Raw genomic sequence first — 20,069 nt, 5'->3', positions numbered from 1 at the left:
CAGAGCGCAGACATCTTTCCCTATAGACTGATTCTGTTTTTTGGTGGTGTGAACCAGTACAGGAGACTTTATATAAGTTTGGAGGAGCGCAACATCTTGTTTCTGATATTTCTTTAAAGGGTGCCTGAACTGACAGGGATATGGGGGCTGCCATATTTATTCCCTTTTAAACAATACTAGTTGCCTGGCAGTCCTGACGATCTCTCTGGCTGCAGTAGTTCTGAATCGCACACCTGAAATATGCATGCAGCTAATCCAGTCAGACTTGAATGTGAAAGCAAAACAGGAAATTTGGGCACGAGCGGCACTGTGTAAGAAAGGGCAACACCAAAGCTGTTACGATAAATGCAGCAGTTAGCAACAATGCAGGGAAATTTGGGTGCGCTAGACTGCGATTTGCAGCAATAAATAGCGACAATCAAAAGAAATGTGGGTGCCTGAGGCTGGGGCAATGAAGTGGCATTTGGGCACCTGAGGCTACCAAAAAAACAGTGGGTGCCGGGGCTACCCGGTATGCTAATTGCAGCTATGAATAGTGGGCACAAAAGGGTGCCGGGGGTAAAGGGTTATGCACTATGACCAAGCAGGCAAGGGTTAAGCACCACCAGGGGGTATTAAGGGTTAGGCATCGGTAGAGGGTGGGTTAAGGGTTAGGCATTGGTAAATAGAGGGTTCTGTGTGAGCATAGGCTTAGATAAGGTCATAGTAAAGATTACCAATATTTTACTATCAGAATTAAGTAGCAGTAATCATACCAATATTCTACTAGCAGCAATCCCCCGGGCCCTATTTTTTATAACCCTTTTTTTTATTTTTTTTACATGTATGCTCAGAAACAACTGAAAAAACATACTTGTTCCGGGTCTTTGGCTAAAAGTATTAGAGCCAGAGGATCAGCAGGATAGCCAGGCAACTGGTATTATTTAAAAGGAAATACATATGGCAGCTCCTATATCACTCTCAGTTCAGGGGACCTAAAGTGGAATAAAGGTGGCCAGTTTAACTTACCTTGTGCTTCTTCCAGCCCCTTTTAGTCCTTCTGATATCACTGTCATTCCATTATTCTCCCTTCATCTGCTGTTCTCCTCCGAAAGCTGCATGCAGGCCACACGTCTTCTGATTGTGCTCCTGTGGCAGGTAATGTTCTGCATTTGTGTGGTTCATTAAAAATGACTACAGCACATGCCCCAAACATCTCCAGCCACGGGCTTGCGATCGAGGAGGCGAGTGGTCGGGGCTGTGAAAGCGCAGTAGCATGCGACTGGCCCGGTCGGCCAGCTTTCAGAAAGGCACAGAGGCTGAAGAGAGAAGAGTGGAACCACGGCAAGGGACCAGAAGGACTGCAGGGGGCTGGAAGAAGTCCCAGGTAAGTTAAACTTGCCACCTTTATTCCACTTAAAGGACACCCGAGGTGAAAATAAACTAATACAATAAACAATTGTATCTATCGTTCTTCTCCTAAAAATTACTTTTTAAGATATTTCACAGTTTTATTTTATATTTAAATCTACTTTTTAAGTTTTCACTGTTTTATTATTTTTGCTCAATGACGCATTCATCAAAGTATGCCAGAGCTAAAAGCTATGAACTATTGACCCTTTTATCTCTTTCCTGCTCTCAGAAGCCATTTTCTGCTAGGAAAGTGTTTTATAGTTGGACTTTCTGATCAGTGAAGGTAGTAGTGTAGTCACTTCCTGTCTGAGTCAGGAGTGAATCAGCCACCTACATACCTGATATTTAACTCTTTCAGGCAGAGAAAAAAAAAAAAGGAACACAGCATAGTTATTTGTGTGCTAGGTACTGTACATACACATGTCTATCTCATTATGTCACATGTCACCTCCAGTGATGATCACCAGATGAAATCCAAATAGGTTTTATTCGGATTTCAACCAAGTAATTAAAGCCCCTGTGCAGGTGTCTTCTTTGATCTGTCCCACGACACCCCCCATGATGCGTTCCAAGCGTGTCACGTGACTACAAACCCTTCCTCCTTTAACCCATTAGGAGGAAGTGTTTGTAATCACGGGACCGCGGCTTGGTACGCATCGTGGGAGGTGCTGTGGGACGGATCAAAGAAAACGTCTTATGGGCAAGATTAACTCCCCCTGCCCACCCGCACAGGTGCTTTAATTACCTGGAAAAAAAATGAATAAAACCTATTCAGATTTTATCCGGTGATCATCACTGGTCACCTCGGATATCCTTTAAGGTTCACATTTTAAAAGGTTTCCAAGGCTGGCTAGAAGTGAGGAATGTTACCCCACTGCATATCCATGGATATAATCAAATCAATTTCCTTTTTCTCCTTACCTTTTTAAACCAAGTCATAAGAGGTGTGTTACTAAATAATTCATCCATTCTGAGAGGAAAGAAGTAAACATTGTGAAAAGATGAGAGAGATGGAAAACGCTGCCTTGTATTATTCTCCTCCTCCTCTGTGGTGATATCCCCCAGTCCTTTCATGAAGTAGACCACCGGTCTGTCAGGGTAAATGCGAGCTGCTGACTCTATAACACACAAGACCAAAGGTGGTGGCTCCATTCTTTCTGTGGTCTCCATAAATAGGATGCCATTGCCTTGCCTTAGAATAGCCGTTACCATAAAAGCAACTGAATCTGAGCCAATACTGTTCAAACGGAAGGATTTCATGATATAATGCTGGTACCCCTTCAGGACATTTCTGCTAAAAAAGCTAATACTGGCTATAAAAAGCATCAGGCAGACAATATAGAATATCTTTGATGGCTTCCACATGGCAGTAGTGTCCAATGACTGAGCTGAAACAGGAAGAAAAGCAAGTAAATTAAATGAGTACCTTATTCAACAAAGCAAAGGGGTGCAGCCAGGGGCGTAGCAATAGAGGTTGCTGAGGTTGTGACTGCATCGGGGTCCTTGGGCCATAGGGGGCCCTCCTTCAACTACAGTATTAGCTCTCTATTGGTCATGTGCTTATAATAATCACGTCTATAGATACTTTGTATAGTGGTAATCATTAGAGATGGCCCGAACCTCAGATTTTCGGTTCGCGAACCGGTTCACAAACTTCTGCAAAAAGTTTGGTTCGCAGGAACTTTTGCGAACCGCAATAGACTTCAATGGGGAGGCGAACTTTGAAAACTAGAAACATTCAAGCTGGCCACAAAAGTGATGGCAAAGATGTTTCAAGTAGTGTAACACCTGAGTTTTTTCAGTGACTACAAGAGGAGAGGGGAAAAAACATTTCAAAAAGGCTTTATAGTTTTTGAGAAAATTGATTTTAAAGATCTCCTTCTGACCGTGAGAAAATAAACCCCTGCCGACTTTAGCAGTTAATAGCAAAGCCCCTTTAAAAGTTAGAAACACCAAAATTTCTGAGAATGTTAAGTAGAATAGTGGGAACAACAGCAAAAAAATTCAAAAAGACCTTATACTTTTTGAGAAAATCAATTTTAAAGTTTCAAAGAAAAAAAGAGTTGATTCATTAAAAAAAAGAACCAATTCATTAAAAAGAACCGGAAGATTCTTGAACCGTTAGTATAGCTTAGAATGCGTCCTGAGCAGGACGTGAAGCTGCTGGCTCCCGCTGTCTCTCCCCACCTGCCTTCACCTGTCACCCTCACCTAGGCTGGCACCCGGTGCACCCATGGGGGGTGGGTGTCGGGACCCGACTGGGGCCGGTATTACTGCGGGAGCCATGGCGGAATGAACGGGAGGGCGCAGATGGCGTCCTCCATGGATCTGGATTATAAAAAGGTATTTAACTTTTTTCCCATTTTCGGCCTCAGAAGTCCTTTAAATATTGTTTCCTGCTATCTTTTTAACATATCCTGCAAATCTGGTGTTGCTAGAATGTAAGGGGCCTTTGCTATTAATTTGCTAAAGTCAACGGGTGATAACCAACCAGAGTTATAGGGGTGCAAAAGTGCTAAAATCCCCCATAGGCTTTCATTGGGCCTCCTATTTCACTTTCCAAAATCTCACATTTTTTCAAAGGGCGATGGCTAAGCAGTGGCACATTTTCTAGCATTGTAGGGACTCTTAGGGGGATCATGACTGGTAAGTTTCGGGCCCCTAGGCTAAAGAGGTCATAGCCTAGGGTCACAAAAATGTTAATGGTGGTGATTCTGATGCCATGGCAGCTATACGTCCTGCTCAGGATGCATTCTAAGCTATACTAACGGTTCATGAATCATCCGGTTCTTTTTAATGAATCGGTTCTTTTTTTAATGAATCGACTCTTTTTTCTTTGAAAATTTAAAATCGATTTTCTCAAAAAGTATAAGGTCTTTTTGAAAAAAAAAATGTTTCATCTTGCTGTCACTGCCCTCCTCTACATACCTTGCAAATTTGGTGTTTTTACTATGTAAGGGGACTTTGCTATTAACCGCTAAAGTTGGCGGGCATTAAAGTCTATGGGCGAACCAAACTTTTTTTGAAAAAAGTTCCTGATTCACTGCTAACGCGAACCACCGAAGGTTCGCTGAGAACTGTTCGCCAGCGAACCGTTAGGGCCATCTCTAGTAATCATTAACAATCTGTTCCCCATCCCCTTCTTGCACCTTAACACTGTAGTTGCCATTGGCAGGTTTTGGTGCGCCGTATCAATTGTTATGTATAGAGTGCTTGGGGGGCCCCATTGTAAAACTTTCAAGAGGGCCCAACAGCTCCTTAGCTACGCCACTGGGTGCAGCACAATTTGAGTACCTATACTCTAGTGTGCTTAAAATAACTTGAATACGCAATTGATATTCGTTTTGTTCCAAATTACAACTTTGTTGTCACATTAGTACTTTCAACATAGGTCCCTTTATTTAAATCAGTAAATTAGAGAGATGCCAGAAACTATGACTTTCCTTAAGGGCAAATTAAGTAAAAGGGATATGGAGCAGGTGCGTAGCAATAGGGGTTGCAGAGGTTTCGACCACATCGGGGCCCTTGAGCCAGAGGGGCCCCATAGAGCTCTCCCTCAACGCCAGTATTAGCTCTCTATTAGTCCTGAGCTCATAATAATCACTTCTCTAGATACTTTGAATAGTAGTAATCATTAATAACAAACTGTTCCCCATCCCTCTCTTGCACCTCTGACATTGTGGTTGTGCTAGGCGGAGCAGTGCTTTTCAGCGCTGCTAGATTTGGGCGCAGCCGGTGTGCCACCATAGACTATAATAGGAATCACATCCATAGCAGCGCTCAGTGAGTAAGGTCGGCGCCGTCAGGAGACGAAGCCGAAGTTACTTAAAAAACACAATAATTCGGCCTCCAGCAATCGCTGGAAACTGAATTATATCATTTCCCACTATCCATGGCGTCCTGGAGGGGGAATAGTAATTAACACGGCCAGGAACTTGTGCAGCAGCAGGATCAGCCATATACCGGCTGTATCCTGCGCCCAAGTCTACCGGCGCCGATTTCAAATGTATGCGTTTTGGTGCGCTGTATCAATTGTTATGTATAGAGTGCATGGGGGGCCACAATGTAAAACTTGCATCAGGGCCCACAGCTCCTTAGCTATGCCACTGATATGGATGCTGACATTTATTTCCTTTTAAACAATACCAGTTGCCTGGCAGCCCCGCTGATCTATGTGGTTGCAGTAGTGTCTAAATAACACCAGAAACAAGCAGGCAGCTAATTTTGTCAGATCTGAAAATATTGTCAGAAACACCTGGTCTGCTGAATGCTTGTTCAGGGTCTATGGATAGAAGTATTAGAGGCAGAGGATCAGAAAGATAGCCAGCCAACTGGTATTGCTTAAAAGGAAATACTGTACTTATGGAAGCCTCTACATCTATCTTGCTTCAGTTGCCCTTTAAAGAAGCTTGTATTAGTATACTATGTTCATTTTGTTTTCTTTTTATCAAACTCATCCTAACAAAATATAGTTTCCTAACTCTATAAACCAACGCCTTGCTGTCACATTCTTTTGTTGAGGTAGTATTTGCATCATTGTTCCCTTTAAACATCAGTCAGACATGTATCTATTCTGTTTGAGCAATCGGTCAGAGTCAGAAACTCTGTTTTGCTGTCGCTTTGCGCATAGATGCCTATATGTGGATTTGCAATCTATGAACCGACTAGCCGAGAGGAGCGTCCTGACTCCAAAGGATTCACCACGCACGTACAATTCACATACTTGCCACCACATGTGAGTCAGCACATGACTGTAAATATATTAGCACATTGCGAACACTGTAAGTTAAAGGAATACTATCAATACCCAAGTGTTATAAAATGACAATGTACAAATAATGTCTAAGTAGCTGTGTAAACATTTTCCTATTTTTCATGTTAAATATCAGAGGCAAAAGCTTTAATTCATTGTGTATGAGATTTAGCTCTATTGGGACAAATCATTTGCAAAGGGGTGTCTGCTTCACTGCTCAGCCAGTGCTGTTTTTTGCATATCAGACTACAGAGTATTTTTCCCTGAAAGCCAAAAAATATATAAAAAACTGTTGAGTGACTGACAATTACACGTTTAAAACAAGTTACATTTCCTCTGCTCTCTTGCAGACAGTTTAGAAACATGCAGCTTCTTCTGAGAGCTCTCGGACACACAGGTACACACAGAGATAACAGTGAGGAAAATCCCTCACCTCATTAACTCTCAGAAATGAGCAGACAGTGCCGTCAGTTCAGAGTGAAAGGAATTTGTTACAGTAAACAAAAGAGATAAGCAAATGAAATGTATACATCATTATTTAACAGCAGTTCAGGAACTCTCTCTACTCAGGTTAAAAAAACACATGTTATTATAGTATCTCTTTAACCCTTAGCTGTATGCAGGGATCGGCGCCAGATCTGTCTATCTGTGCCCGATTCAAGCATACGGGTTATAAATACAAGATACTCTAGAACACAAGGTAACTGTAATGAATAGCGGAGATGCCGCTGCATGGGCAAGCGGCATGGCGGCTATCTCCGCGTTCCAGCCGGCAGCTTCTGCTGCGCAGCAACATGCTGCTGGTTCGCCTGGTCCTTCTAGTGCACACAGATTAAGAGCTACGCGCGCGCGCCAGGCGACAGGACCTTTATGCTAGTAGAAGGTGAGTCAGCTGATCAAACCGATCAGCTGACTCCAGCTATGCTCCGGATTGGCTGAGTGACTGGGGCGGCGCTGTGAAGCGCTTTGGGTATTTATAGGACTTGCCTGTCAGTTGCAAGTTGTCTGCTGTTGTGAATGCTTACATGTGAGCGCTCAGACCCTAGTCAGATCTTACAGTGTGTTAGAACCAGCCGGAGCTGGGAATTCACACTTAGTCAGATTCCATTGATAGCTTTAAAGTACTATTGTATTGTAAGACTTGTGTACCATTCTGTAGACTAGTTCCCAGGTGTTGAAACCAAGGACTTCACACCTAAGACTAGGATATTGCTACATTGCTACTGTTTATGTGTTAGACTAGTTCCCAGGTGTTGAAACCAAGGACTTCACACCTAGACTAGGATTGTTATTATATTACTGGTTACCTGTTATGATCTTTGGTTCTCCTGACCACTCTCCTGCTTACTGATTCGGTACTTCCTCCTATCTGATAAACTGTTGCCGACACTGCCTGTACCTGGATATCGAATCAGTCTTCCATCTCTGTACTTTTTCTGTCCGTATGCTAACCTTGCTTGTCTGACCTTTCTGGCTGTCACTTAACCCTTAGGCCCGGTTCACATTAGCGGTTGCTATCCGGAATCGCCGTGCCGGAGCCGTGCCGGAGCCGGACCGCATGCGGACCGGACGAAACGGACGCACGGCATAGCAATGAAAGTCTATGCGACCGTTCACATGCGTCCGTTTCGTCCGGACCGGAGCCGGACCGGATCCGGACTCCGGCGTCCGTTCCAACATGCGCTATTTTTTGGTCCGGCTGGTCCGGCTGACGTATCCGGACCGGAGCCGGAATGTTGCATCCGGCCAATGGAAACCAATGAGAACCGGAGAGCGCACAACACACTGGCTATAAAAACCGGATGTTGTACCACACTTCCTATGCTGACTCTATGGTATGGTGGCCATTTTGGATGGGGACCACATGGCACCAGCGTTCACAGAGTGGAGCAGCAGTGACTTCATGCTGGAGCTCTTTGGCAGCAATATGGAGCAGGATCTGTCTGATAGCGAGGGGGTGAGGCCCTACACATCAGAAGACCTCATCCTACAGGTGCAGCAGGTACCAGCCCTGTGGGACAAGGGGGATGCGGACCACAGCAACATCAAAAAATGCAGAGGCCTGTGGAAAAAAATTGCCAAGCTGTATGTGGAGGACTTTGAGCACTTGAGCAAGAGACAGCAAGGCACAGAGGGTATGTTGACTAGAAGTTTTTTGGGGGGGGCTTGTGGTTTAAGCTTGTGATGTATTCCACTTTTGCTATGGATTTGTGTCACCCACGTGTTGCCCACCCACCTGTTCCCCACCCACCTGTACCCCACCTGTGATGTATCCCACCCACCTGTACCCCACCTGTGATGTACCCCACCTGTGCTGTATCCCACCCACCTGTGATGTATCCCACCCACCTGTACCCCACCTGTGATGTATCCCACCCACCTCTACCCCACCTGTGATGTATCCCACCTGTGATGTATCCCACCTGTGATGTATCCCACCCACCTGTACCCCACCTGTACTGTATCCCACCCACCTGTGATGTATCCCACCCACCTGTGATGTATCCCACCCACCTGTACCCCACCTGTGATGTATCCCACCCACCTGTACCCCACCTGTGATGTATCCCACCCACCTGTACCCCACCTGTGATGTATCCCACCCACCTCTACCCCACCTGTGATGTATCCCACCTGTGATGTATCCCACCCACCTGTACCCCACCTGTGCTGTATCCCACCCACCTGTGATGTACCCCACCTGTGATGTATCCCACCCACCTGTACCCCACCTGTGATGTATCCCACCCACCTCTACCCCACCTGTGATGTATCCCACCCACCTCTACCCCACCTGTGATGTATCCCACCTGTGCTGTATCCCACCCACCTGTGATGTATCCCACCCACCTGTGATGTATCCCACCCACCTGTACCCCACCTGTGATGTATCCCACCCACCTGTACCCCACCTGTGATGTATCCCACCCACCTGTACCCCACCTGTGATGTATCCCACCCACCTCTACCCCACCTGTGATGTATCCCACCTGTGATGTATCCCACCCACCTGTACCCCACCTGTGCTGTATCCCACCCACCTGTGATGTACCCCACCTGTGATGTATCCCACCCACCTGTACCCCACCTGTGATGTATCCCACCCACCTCTACCCCACCTGTGATGTATCCCACCCACCTCTACCCCACCTGTGATGTATCCCACCCACCTGTACCCCACCTGTGATGTATCCCACCCACCTGTACCCCACCTGTGCTGTATCCCACCCACCTGTGATGTACCCCACCTGTGATGTATCCCACCCACCTGTACCCCACCTGTGATGTATCCCACCCACCTGTACCCCACCTGTGATGTATCCCACCCACCTGTGATGTATCCCACCCACCTGCGATGTACCCCACCTGTGCACATAAAACATACACAATGACCAATTATTATACATCAATTTATTGTAAAAAATGAATACATTTAAAATCACTCAAAAACTTGAAACTCCAAAATAAACACATTTCAACAAAACATATTAAAAACCAAACATTCACCCTCGTCCTGGTGGTGTGGTAAAATAAAGTCTCAGTTGGTCCCTGTTCCGCAGTGACACTACCCTTGGCCTGGTTGCATACCTCCGCAGGGGCATTAGTGGAAGCACATTCGGGGGTTCCGGAGTCTCTCTTTCCTCCTGCCGCACAAAGTTGTGGAGGATGCATGCTGCCTTCACCACGACAACTGCGTTGCCCGGTTTTAGCAGCATGGGCGTGTGGAACACCCTCCACTTTGACACCAGGATCCCAAATGTGCACTCCACCATTCTCCTTGCACGGCTCAACCGAGCATTGAAGTGTAGCTGGCTGGCATCAAGTCCCCTGTCTGGGTACGGACGCATTACATGGTCGGACAGGGCGAAGGCCTCGTCCCCCACAAACACATAGGGGTAGGCCGGTGCCCTTGTCCCAGGCCAGGGTCTGTCACGGGGGAGACGCAGTCTGCCTTCCTCCATCAGCCGGCAAAGGGTCGTACGCTGGAAAATTCCAGAGTCATTGGAACTACCGTACGACCCCACATCCACGTACACAAACTTGTAGTCCGCATCTGCCACTGCCATTAGAACAATGCTGAAGTATTTTTTATAGTTGAAATAATGGCTGCCACTCCCCACGGGTTTCTGAATCCGGATGTGTTTCCCATCCAGTGCGCCAACACAATTAGGAAACTTGCACTCGGTCCAGAAGCCCTGGGCGATCTCCTCCCATTTCGTGGTGTCCGGCACAGGCATGTATCTGGCCCTCAGTCGCGTCCAAAGGATCCTCGAAGTCCTCACGACGATGCCTGCCACCGTGCTCTTCACAATACGAAATGTGACATGTAGCGATGTATATGTTTGTCCAGTTGCGATGTACCTACAAGAGAAATAATCAAAATCAATTTTTCATGTCGTTACAGGAGAAAGGTTCAAGACAAGGTGGCGCAATATACGGGATGCATACGTGAAATGGCTACGGAAGAAAAAACTTGCCGAACGAAGTGGCAGTGGCGGGGGAAGGCGACAAAAAGACTACCAATTTGCCAAGCAATTGTCTTTCATCAATGCAAGCCTGGAACCTAGACTGTAAGTACCACTACTGTGGGCAGGAACTGAGAGCTCATACCATGACTTCGGCCATGTATTGCTATGGCCTCAATTCCCATGGCTAACGAACTTTTCTCACAAGCTTTATCAAATGTTGGGTAGAAACGGTTGATAAAGTGATTGCTAGTGTTTGCTAGCTCTGTGAATTGACGCCACATGCTGTTTGGCACACCAATAAATATTGTTTTTATCTACAGGACTGAAGACAATTTGGAGCAAGAGGAACCGACCCAGGAGGCACGGTTCAGCAGTGAGGAGAGCTTGGTGGATGATGACGTCGCCGATGTAAACTATTGCCCCGAGGAGAGGAGTAGGAGGAGGGAGTCCTTAATCCCTACTCTCTCCTTTGATGATGACTTGGCAGAAGAGAGCTTGGATGTTGAGGTTGCAGGACCGAGTGTGGAAGAAGCTGAACCTCCACAATCGACCGCTATGGAAGCTCCAGGGGAACAAGAACAAAGTGAGGAGCACCGAGAGACTGCAGCACAACCAGCGCGCAGGGCAACCCCGACACAGGCCAGAGGACGGGAAGATGCTGCCACACCACCAGTGAGGACCACCACACCAGTGAGGCGTCGAGGTACCCTCCCCCCAACAAGGAGAGAGACAGAGTCCGAGATGTCCGGGGCTGTCTCCGGACTTCTCGGGATTCTTCAGAGCCACCAAACTCTCATAACCCGGCAGTTGCAAGATGAGGACAGGGGCCACATCATGGAGCAGTACAAGTCCCACATCACTTCACTGCAATGTGAGCTCGACGCTGTACATGGGCACTACAGGGACGAGCTTAAAATGATGCATGAGATGCACAGAGGAGAAATCGACCAACTGCGTGCGCAGCATCATCAGTCGGTGGGCCAGCTGCAGAACATGATGCAGCAAATGCATCAACAAAGCAAGGAACTACTGAAATTGCAGGCACACCCGTGTTTTCACACTGTGATGTCTCTAATACCATATCTGGAAAAGGTGCCTTCCCAAAACCTGATGGCGTGCCATTCCAATTTGCTGGAGGTGATTAAACAGCACATGGACACGCCATTATTGCAACCACCAATTTTTAGACCCCCACAACCAACAGCGGTGCCCACCTGGCAATCATCACAGATGTACACCGGCTACAGAGGCAGTCAATATGGGCCACCGCTGTCAGGGTCCAGCTCATCCACGACCAGCACCCAAGAGAGTCCAGATTTCCAGGCAGCAACTCCCACCTTTTCGAGTAGTGGTGCCGATACAATTTGAAAAAAAAAGTCAAATTGTTCCTGGACATGCTCCTCTGAATACCTCCGATCCGCGGAGGAAGGATACTATCACAGGGCTTTTTAACTTTTGGTTTTGCTGGACTTGAACTTTAGGGCCTGGTGTCCCCGAAAGACACTACCTGGGTCACAACCTTGTGCCTGTTGCACTGCACCTGTACTCCTGCACCTGTGCCTTTGATTCCTCTTGTTCCTTACTTTGTTGATCCTAATCACTTGCACAAGACCCTTGGAGCCATGGGTGAAGGACACCTTCACTGGTCGGTGAGAGGCCTAGCCTTTTCACTGACCTGTGTCCTTCATCCATGGCTCAGAGGGTCCTGTGCCAGTGGTTAGGTTTTAGAAGCACTAATAATTTAGGGCCTGGTGTCCCCGAAAGACACTACCTGGGTCACAACCTTGTGCCTGTTGCACTGCACCTGTAGTCCTGCACCTGTGCCTTTGATTCCTCTTGTTCCTTACTTTGTTGATCCTAATCACTTGCACAAGACCCTTTGAACCATGGATGAAGGACACCTTGACTGGTCGGTGAGAGGCCTAGCCTTTTCACTGACCTGTGTCCTTCACCCATGGCTCAGAGGGTCCTGTGCCAGTGGTTAGGTTTTTGAAGCACTTCAATTTTAGGGCCTGGTGTCCCCGAAAGACACTACCTGGGTCACAACCTTGTGCCTGTTGCACTGCACCTGTAGTCATGCACCTCTGCCATCGGTTCCTCTTGCTCCTCACTTTGTTCTTGTTCCTAACCACTTGCACAAGACCCTTTGAACCATGGATGAAGGACACCTTGACTGGTCGGTGAGAGGCCTAGCCTTTTCACTGACCTGTGTCCTTCACCCATGGCTCAGAGGGTCCTGTGCCAGTGGTTAGGTTTTTAAAGCACTTCAATTTTAGGGCCTGGTGTCCCCGAAAGACACTACCTGGGTCACAACCTTGTGCCTGTTGCACTGCACCTGTAGTCATGCACCTCTGCCATCGGTTCCTCTTGCTCCTCACTTTGTTCTTGTTCCTAACCACTTGCACAAGACCCTTTGAACCATGGATGAAGGACACCTTGACTGGTCGGTGAGAGGCCTAGCCTTTTCACTGACCTGTGTCCTTCACCCATGGCTCAGAGGGTCCTGTGCCAGTGGTTAGGTTTTTGAAGCACTTCAATTTTAGGGCCTGGTGTCCCCGAAAGACACTACCTGGGTCACAACCTTGTGCCTGTTGCACTGCACCTGTAGTCATGCACCTCTGCCATCGGTTCCTCTTGCTCCTCACTTTGTTCTTGTTCCTAACCACTTGCACAAGACCCTTTGAACCATGGATGAAGGACACCTTGACTGGTCGGTGAGAGGCCTAGCCTTTTCACTGACCTGTGTCCTTCACCCATGGCTCAGAGGGTCCTGTGCCAGTGGTTAGGTTTTTAAAGCACTTCAATTTTAGGGCCTGGTGTCCCCGAAAGACACTACCTGGGTCACAACCTTGTGCCTGTTGCACTGCACCTGTAGTCATGCACCTCTGCCATCGGTTCCTCTTGCTCCTCACTTTGTTCTTGTTCCTAACCACTTGCACAAGACCCTTTGAACCATGGATGAAGGACACCTTGACTGGTCGGTGAGAGGCCTAGCCTTTTCACTGACCTGTGTCCTTCACCCATGGCTCAGAGGGTCCTGTGCCAGTGGTTAGGTTTTTAAAGCACTTCAATTTTAGGGCCTGGTGTCCCCGAAAGACACTACCTGGGTCACAACCTTGTGCCTGTTGCACTGCACCTGTAGTCATGCACCTCTGCCATCGGTTCCTCTTGCTCCTCACTTTGTTCTTGTTCCTAACCACTTGCACAAGACCCTTTGAACCATGGATGAAGGACACCTTGACTGGTCGGTGAGAGGCCTAGCCTTTTCACTGACCTGTGTCCTTCACCCATGGCTCAGAGGGTCCTGTGCCAGTGGTTAGGTTTTTAAAGCACTTCAATTTTAGGGCCTGGTGTCCCCGAAAGACACTACCTGGGTCACAACCTTGTGCCTGTTGCACTGCACCTGTAGTCATGCACCTCTGCCATCGGTTCCTCTTGCTCCTCACTTTGTTCTTGTTCCTAACCACTTGCACAAGACCCTTTGAACCATGGATGAAGGACACCTTGACTGGTCGGTGAGAGGCCTAGCCTTTTCACTGACCTGTGTCCTTCATCCATGGCTCAGAGGGTCCTGTGCCAGTGGTTAGGTTTTTGAAGCACTTTAATATTAGGGACTGGTGTCCCCGAAAGACACTTGGGCAGCTATGCCCTGCAACTCTTCCAGCACAAAGTTGGTGGTTGGTGTTCCTTAAAACTGACCGGGCTATACCATAGATATGTTATTTTTTGTCTTCCATGTTGGAAGAATGTTTCCATGTTGGAAAGTGGTAGTTTTTGCAATAAAAAAATTTGTTTTTACATACCTCAGTGTGATGAGTAGTTGTTCTTGTGGTGTGACTGCTCTCCTGAACGTGGTATCCTTCTTCCTAAGGTCATCCTTCACCATCTCCAAAAGGGTATCAAACCTGTCAGGAGATGGAAAGGAAGAAGCTGTAAAGTATGTTGTGGGACAAGGTGTTGGGTGGAGGATGGGGGAGGTGTGTTTACAGAGGTTTGGGAGTGTTGTGGAGGGTGGGGGTGTAGTGTATAGCTAGGTATACAGGGGTGTGGGGGTCAGGGTGGTGTGTTTAGCTAGGTATACAGGGATGAGGTGTTGTGGGGGTGAGGGTGGGGTGTTTAGGGATGGTGGGGGTTGGTGTATTTAGGCCTAGATACTTACAGGGGAATAGACATCCGAGTGTAGCTGTAGAACTTCTGTGGGTGTCGTCTGAGGTCCCGGTAGAGGGCCTGGAACTCTCCCTTCCTCTGCCTCCTGGCTTGTAGAGGGTGCACCCACCATCTCCTGCGAGGAGCACGCCTTCTCCCCACATAGTAGTAGGTAAACAACAGGAAGGAGAGAATTCCCAGGTAATAAGCGTAAAAAATGACTGGATCCATGGTCCCAACTGCTGTCTCTGTATCCAAGGATGGTCTCCACACGTCCAGCTGTCTCCAACAATGACCCCAGAGCTTCTGCTGACCTCCCAGAACCCCAGGTATTTATACAGGTTGTTATCTCTTTAAGAATCCGGAACCGGACCGCAACCGTGTTCATACCGCACGGAAACCGTATGCAACCGGACCGGATCCGGACCGGATCCGGACAGGAACCGTACGGTTCAGGTCCGATCCGGCTCCGGTGCGGTCCGGACATCCGGTGCGGTTTTTGCAAAACCGCAAGTGTGAACGGGGCCTTAGGTGATCATCTTTACTGTACTGTCTGTGACACTTGCTCCTCAGGTGTTCATTAGCTGCAAGCACAGTCTTATGGTCACCTGCTCCTCAGGAGATCATCTTGCAGCACAGTCAGTGGTCCCTGCCAGGTCCTCAGGGGTCCACTGGCTGCAGTACAGTCTGATTCCCTGCTCCCCAGGGAATCCTTGGCTGCAGTAGTGTCTGTATCTCCCGCTTCTCGGGAGATAACTTCTCCAATTACTGTTGCACCAAACACAATACCACATTGGGTGTCCTGTGTCTAGCTATACTAGTATTATTGGTGATTCTGCAGATCACCACATAATCAGGTATAGCATCTGTATTGTTGGTGATACTGCAGATCACCAATAATCAGAAAAATCTGTGTTGCTGACACGAATCATTACAGAACAGCAGACCAAAACATTATGAACGCACTGCATAGTCATGTTGAAGTCCTGACCACCGCGGTAAATGGTCTTTCCGGGGTGATTATTCACCAACAAACCCAGATTACACCACTGTCTGGGGCTGTTCAGGAACTTCAATCGACTATAAATACAGTGCGATCCCCTCCAGTCACGGACCTTCGCATATCCATACCTGAAAAGTTTTCTGGCCATAGATCTGACTTTCAGAATTTCAGGAATCGTGTGTTGTCTTATTTTGAGTTGAGGCCTACCTTGTCAGGAACTGAGTCTCAGAGGGTAACATTCCTAAAGACCCTTTTGTCAGGTGATTCTCAAACATGGGCATATAGCCTTCATGCAGAGCATGAGGCGTTGTCCTCGGTTCAGGAATTTTTTAAGGCCATGGCCATTATATATGATGATCCGGATATTGCTTCCACTGCTAAAAGGAAAGTAAAGATGCTCAGGCAGGGTCATAGATCGGTTGAGGTTTACACCGCTGAGTTCAGGAAGTGGGCTGTGTCAGCTAGATCGGGAGCATATGCATTATTAGACTGTTTTCTGGCAGGATTGTCTGATGCAGTCTATGATCTGATGTTAGGACATCCTGAGCCCAAATCTGTGCACGAAGCGATTTCTTTGGCCGTGCGGATAGATCGCCGCTTGCGCTACCAGAAACAGATTCGTGGTAGGAATGCTATAAGATCTGTCTCATATGACTCCTCTCCACCCTCGTCACTTCCGGACGAGCCGATGCAAATCGGATACTCTAGGTTGATGCAAGTGGAAAAGAATCGCAGAAGGTTAGAAAGACTCGGTCTATATTGTGCTGAGAAGGGTCACATTGTCCAGAACTGTCCTAAAAAGTCGGGAGAATGCTGCCGCCTAGGGGTAGTCAGAGGTCATACCATAGGCGAGCAGTCTTTATCTCTAAACAATAATCGTTTGTTTCTTCCTTGTTCCATTACATGGGAGGGTCAGAACAGATCCACAGAAGCCTTTGTGGACTCTGGCTCTGCAGCCAATTTTATAGATTATGATTTTGTAAAAAAATTGGGGATTCCCTTACTCCCTCTAGACCGGCAGATTCTGGTCACGGCGGTGGATGACTCGCCATTACAGTGTAGACAGCCTCTTTTCCAAACCCCCTTATTATTGTGTAATATAGGGGTGTTACATAAAGAGAAATTACAGTTCCTTGTTCTGCCAATGGCAACCTCTACCATTATTCTTGGTATGCCCTGGTTGCACTTGCAACTCCACTCTCCTCAGATTGACTGGGCTTCAGGTCAGCTACAGAGCTGGTCAACCCATTGTCATCATCATTGTTTGGAGAGAGTTGCCGCTTGCACTACTAAGATACAGCTCAAAGGGGTGTCAATGCAGTGTACAGAATTCGCTGACATGTTCTGTCCAGAGTCTGCAGATAAACTCTCGCCTCTCCTGAGTTTCGATTGTCCCATGGAGTTGGGATCTGGTTGTATGCCTCCTAGAGGCCATCTTCATAATCTGTCGGGATCTGAGGGACTGGTAATGCAGGAATGCATTAAAGAAAACTTGGGCAAAGGCTTCATCTGTCCTTCCCGGTCACCTGTAACGTATACACCAGGTAGTAAGAACGTCAAAGCGGACGCTCTATCTGGGTGTTTTGAGCCAGGGACAGTTCAATCTTCAACCCCGGAAACCATCCTACCTCAGAAAATAGTCTTGGCAGCTACTGAGACCTGGGAGGACTGGATGGCTACTCTGGGCCCTTATCAACAGGATGTTCCAGAGGGAAAGCATGAGGGAGTTATGTTCGTACCACTGCCTTTCCGCCTGCAACTCTTACAATTGTTCCATTCCCATAAAAATGCGGGGCATCCTGGGGCTGCCAGAACTCAGGATTTACTGGCCAGATGCGCTTGGTGGCCTACGCTGGCAACGGATTGTAAGGAGTTTGTAAGAGAGTGCTCAGTTTGTGCTAGAAGTAAGCCCTCTCGCCAGGCACCAGTGGGCACACTTCAACACCTACCAGTGCCAAATGAACCCTGGACTCATTTGTCAATGGACTTTGTAGGAGAACTCCCCAAGTCTGAGGGCAAGATGGTCATTTGGGTGGTAGTAGATAGGTTCAGTAAGATGGCTCATTTTGTCCCTCTGAAAGGACTCCCCTCAGCCCAGGAGATGGCTGATCTATTTATTCAGCACGTTTTCCGGCTGAATGGCATTCCGGAGAATGTGGTGTCAGATCAGGGAGTCCAGTTCGTGTCAAAATTTTGGAAGGCCTTTTGCCATCAGCTGGGTATGGACCTTTCATTTTCATCAGGCTACCACCCACAGACCAATGGTCAGACCGAGAGAGTTAACCAGTCCCTTGAGCAGTTTCTCAGATGTTATGTGGCAGATGCACAGTCTGATTGGGTAAAGTTTTTGCCGTTTGCAGAATTTGCACATAACAATTTGAAGAGTTCCTCTTCAGGATTTTCCCCTTTTCAGGTAGTTTTGGGAAGATCTCCCAAATTCGCTCCATTACCTGTGGCATCTACCCCATTTCCGGCCCTGGAGGATTGGCAGAGGGCATTGAGGGAGATTTGGGGAATGGTTAAGAGGAATTTGGGGAAAGCTTTCCAGACTCAGAAGAAACAGGTGGATAAGAGACGGTCTGTAGAGTGGAAGTTTTCCCCAGGGGACCTGGTGTGGGTATCTACTCAGCATTTAGCTTTAAAACAACCGTCACCTAAGTTGGGACCCAGATTTGTAGGGCCATACCCGGTGTCCAGAAAGATTAATGACGTCACTTATGATCTCCCAGCCAGCATGAGAGGTGTGAGATCATTCCATGTTTCTCTGTTGAAGCCTGCGGTGCACGTGGATTCTGTTAGAATCTCATATTAATGCAGAGAACTGATCATCCCTCTTGCCCAAATCGTATACAAATTTTAAATGTTTTGCAGATAAGTTGAGTGAATTTCAAGATCCGTGAGTACGGGCAAAATCAAAATTAGATTGTGTACTTGTTAATGTTATTATTGGAAGTGAGCTGTTTATTCCTACAAGGTTAAGAATGAGATAGTATTGAAGAGATGTTCACATGTTATGCAATATTGTTGTGTTAGTAAGTTAAAACCATCTAAGAGGTCAAGATATACACTGCTTAAGCTAAGTCTATTTTATACGCAAGATGTTAATCACATAGTGTTCCCGCATATCTAATAAGCTGATCAATAATATACACTTTATTTCAGATTGTATAAAAACAGTTAGGCCATAAGCCTTGTGTAGGCCATTACCTCTTATAACCACAGGGGGCATCTCTTGTGCCTGCTACTACCACTTACAACCATAAGGGGCATCTAGATATCCCTATCTAAAAATAAAGGGTGAGGTAATGTTATAAAAAGAACATGACTTCATGTAAAATCCCCTACCCGGACGCCATATTGGAAAAATTACAATAAAAAGGATGGCAGGCTAGCACATTGGAGCATCAAGCCTGAAACTCTACTGAGATGATTGAGGCCTAGCAAGAGACTACCTTCCATCGTGATTCTGAAACCCAAGAGAGGTAATATGCAATTATTCTTGGTGAATTCTTTGACAATTAGTCTATGCAAAAGTTAAGACTTGTCTTTTTAAACTTCAGCAGTTTTTTGAGTTTTGGATAACTTTGTTCTATGCTATAAGTTTTACTATTCAAACGCAATTGCAAGCTTAGAAGCATTTATCAAGCTTTGAAGGATTAAGAAATATCTACTTTAAGTTCTTTATATAAGAATAGAACTTCATAAATCATCTTTTAAGGATAAAGCTATATTGTATGTAACATACACTGTTCAATCTCGAGACAACACAATCGATGAAGGATAAAAGCTACAGCAGAATATTTGCTATATTGAAATGGACTCTTTTAACTAAAGGAACTTTGAAAATGTATTTTTGGATGAAAATGTATTTTTTTGGAAGAATTGACAACAACTGGAGAGATGTATATTCCTGTATATAAATAATTTTATAATAATATAAATAATTTTATAAAATTAAACAGCTGAGTGTTGCGTTTTTCTTTCAGAGGTAAAACTGTTAACCTATAGATATTCTGTTTATAGTGAGCACGCACCCACTTCTGTCTAATTTTGGTTATGACGCTTTAAAGGCTGGTCCTTTACTGAGTTGGTAATCATTTTAAGCAGATATCGATCAGATATTTGACAGATGGCACCCCAGATGTGTTAACAGTTACCCTGGAATTACATATTCACGTGATGGAAACATAGATCATTGTGAATTTTACCCGGGAAATAAGCTAGCAAACTTTTTATATATATATGGTCAGAAATGTAAACTGCAACCATAATCTTAAGCAAAGAAGGAAGAATTCTTATGCTTTTT

General features: G+C 46.5%; 1 protein-coding gene across 1 annotated transcript in view; it reads right to left on the bottom strand.

Moving 5' to 3' along the window:
• Positions 1 to 20,069, bottom strand: part of LOC137543626 (alpha-1,4-N-acetylglucosaminyltransferase-like) — a 74,252-nt gene that overhangs the window by 26,733 nt on the left and 27,450 nt on the right. Inside the window, exon 2 of the mRNA XM_068264746.1 lies at positions 2,314 to 2,780. Within this exon, the coding sequence (XP_068120847.1) occupies positions 2,314 to 2,757 (444 nt within the window). The 5' untranslated portion in view covers positions 2,758 to 2,780. The remainder of the gene's footprint in view (positions 1 to 2,313; positions 2,781 to 20,069) is intronic.

The sequence above is a fragment of the Hyperolius riggenbachi genome, unplaced genomic scaffold (genome assembly GCF_040937935.1).
Source record: "Hyperolius riggenbachi isolate aHypRig1 unplaced genomic scaffold, aHypRig1.pri scaffold_133, whole genome shotgun sequence".
NCBI lineage: Eukaryota > Metazoa > Chordata > Amphibia > Anura > Hyperoliidae > Hyperolius > Hyperolius riggenbachi.
Note: the sequence above shows the minus strand (reverse complement) of the source record. Positions and strands in the feature narration are given on the sequence as shown.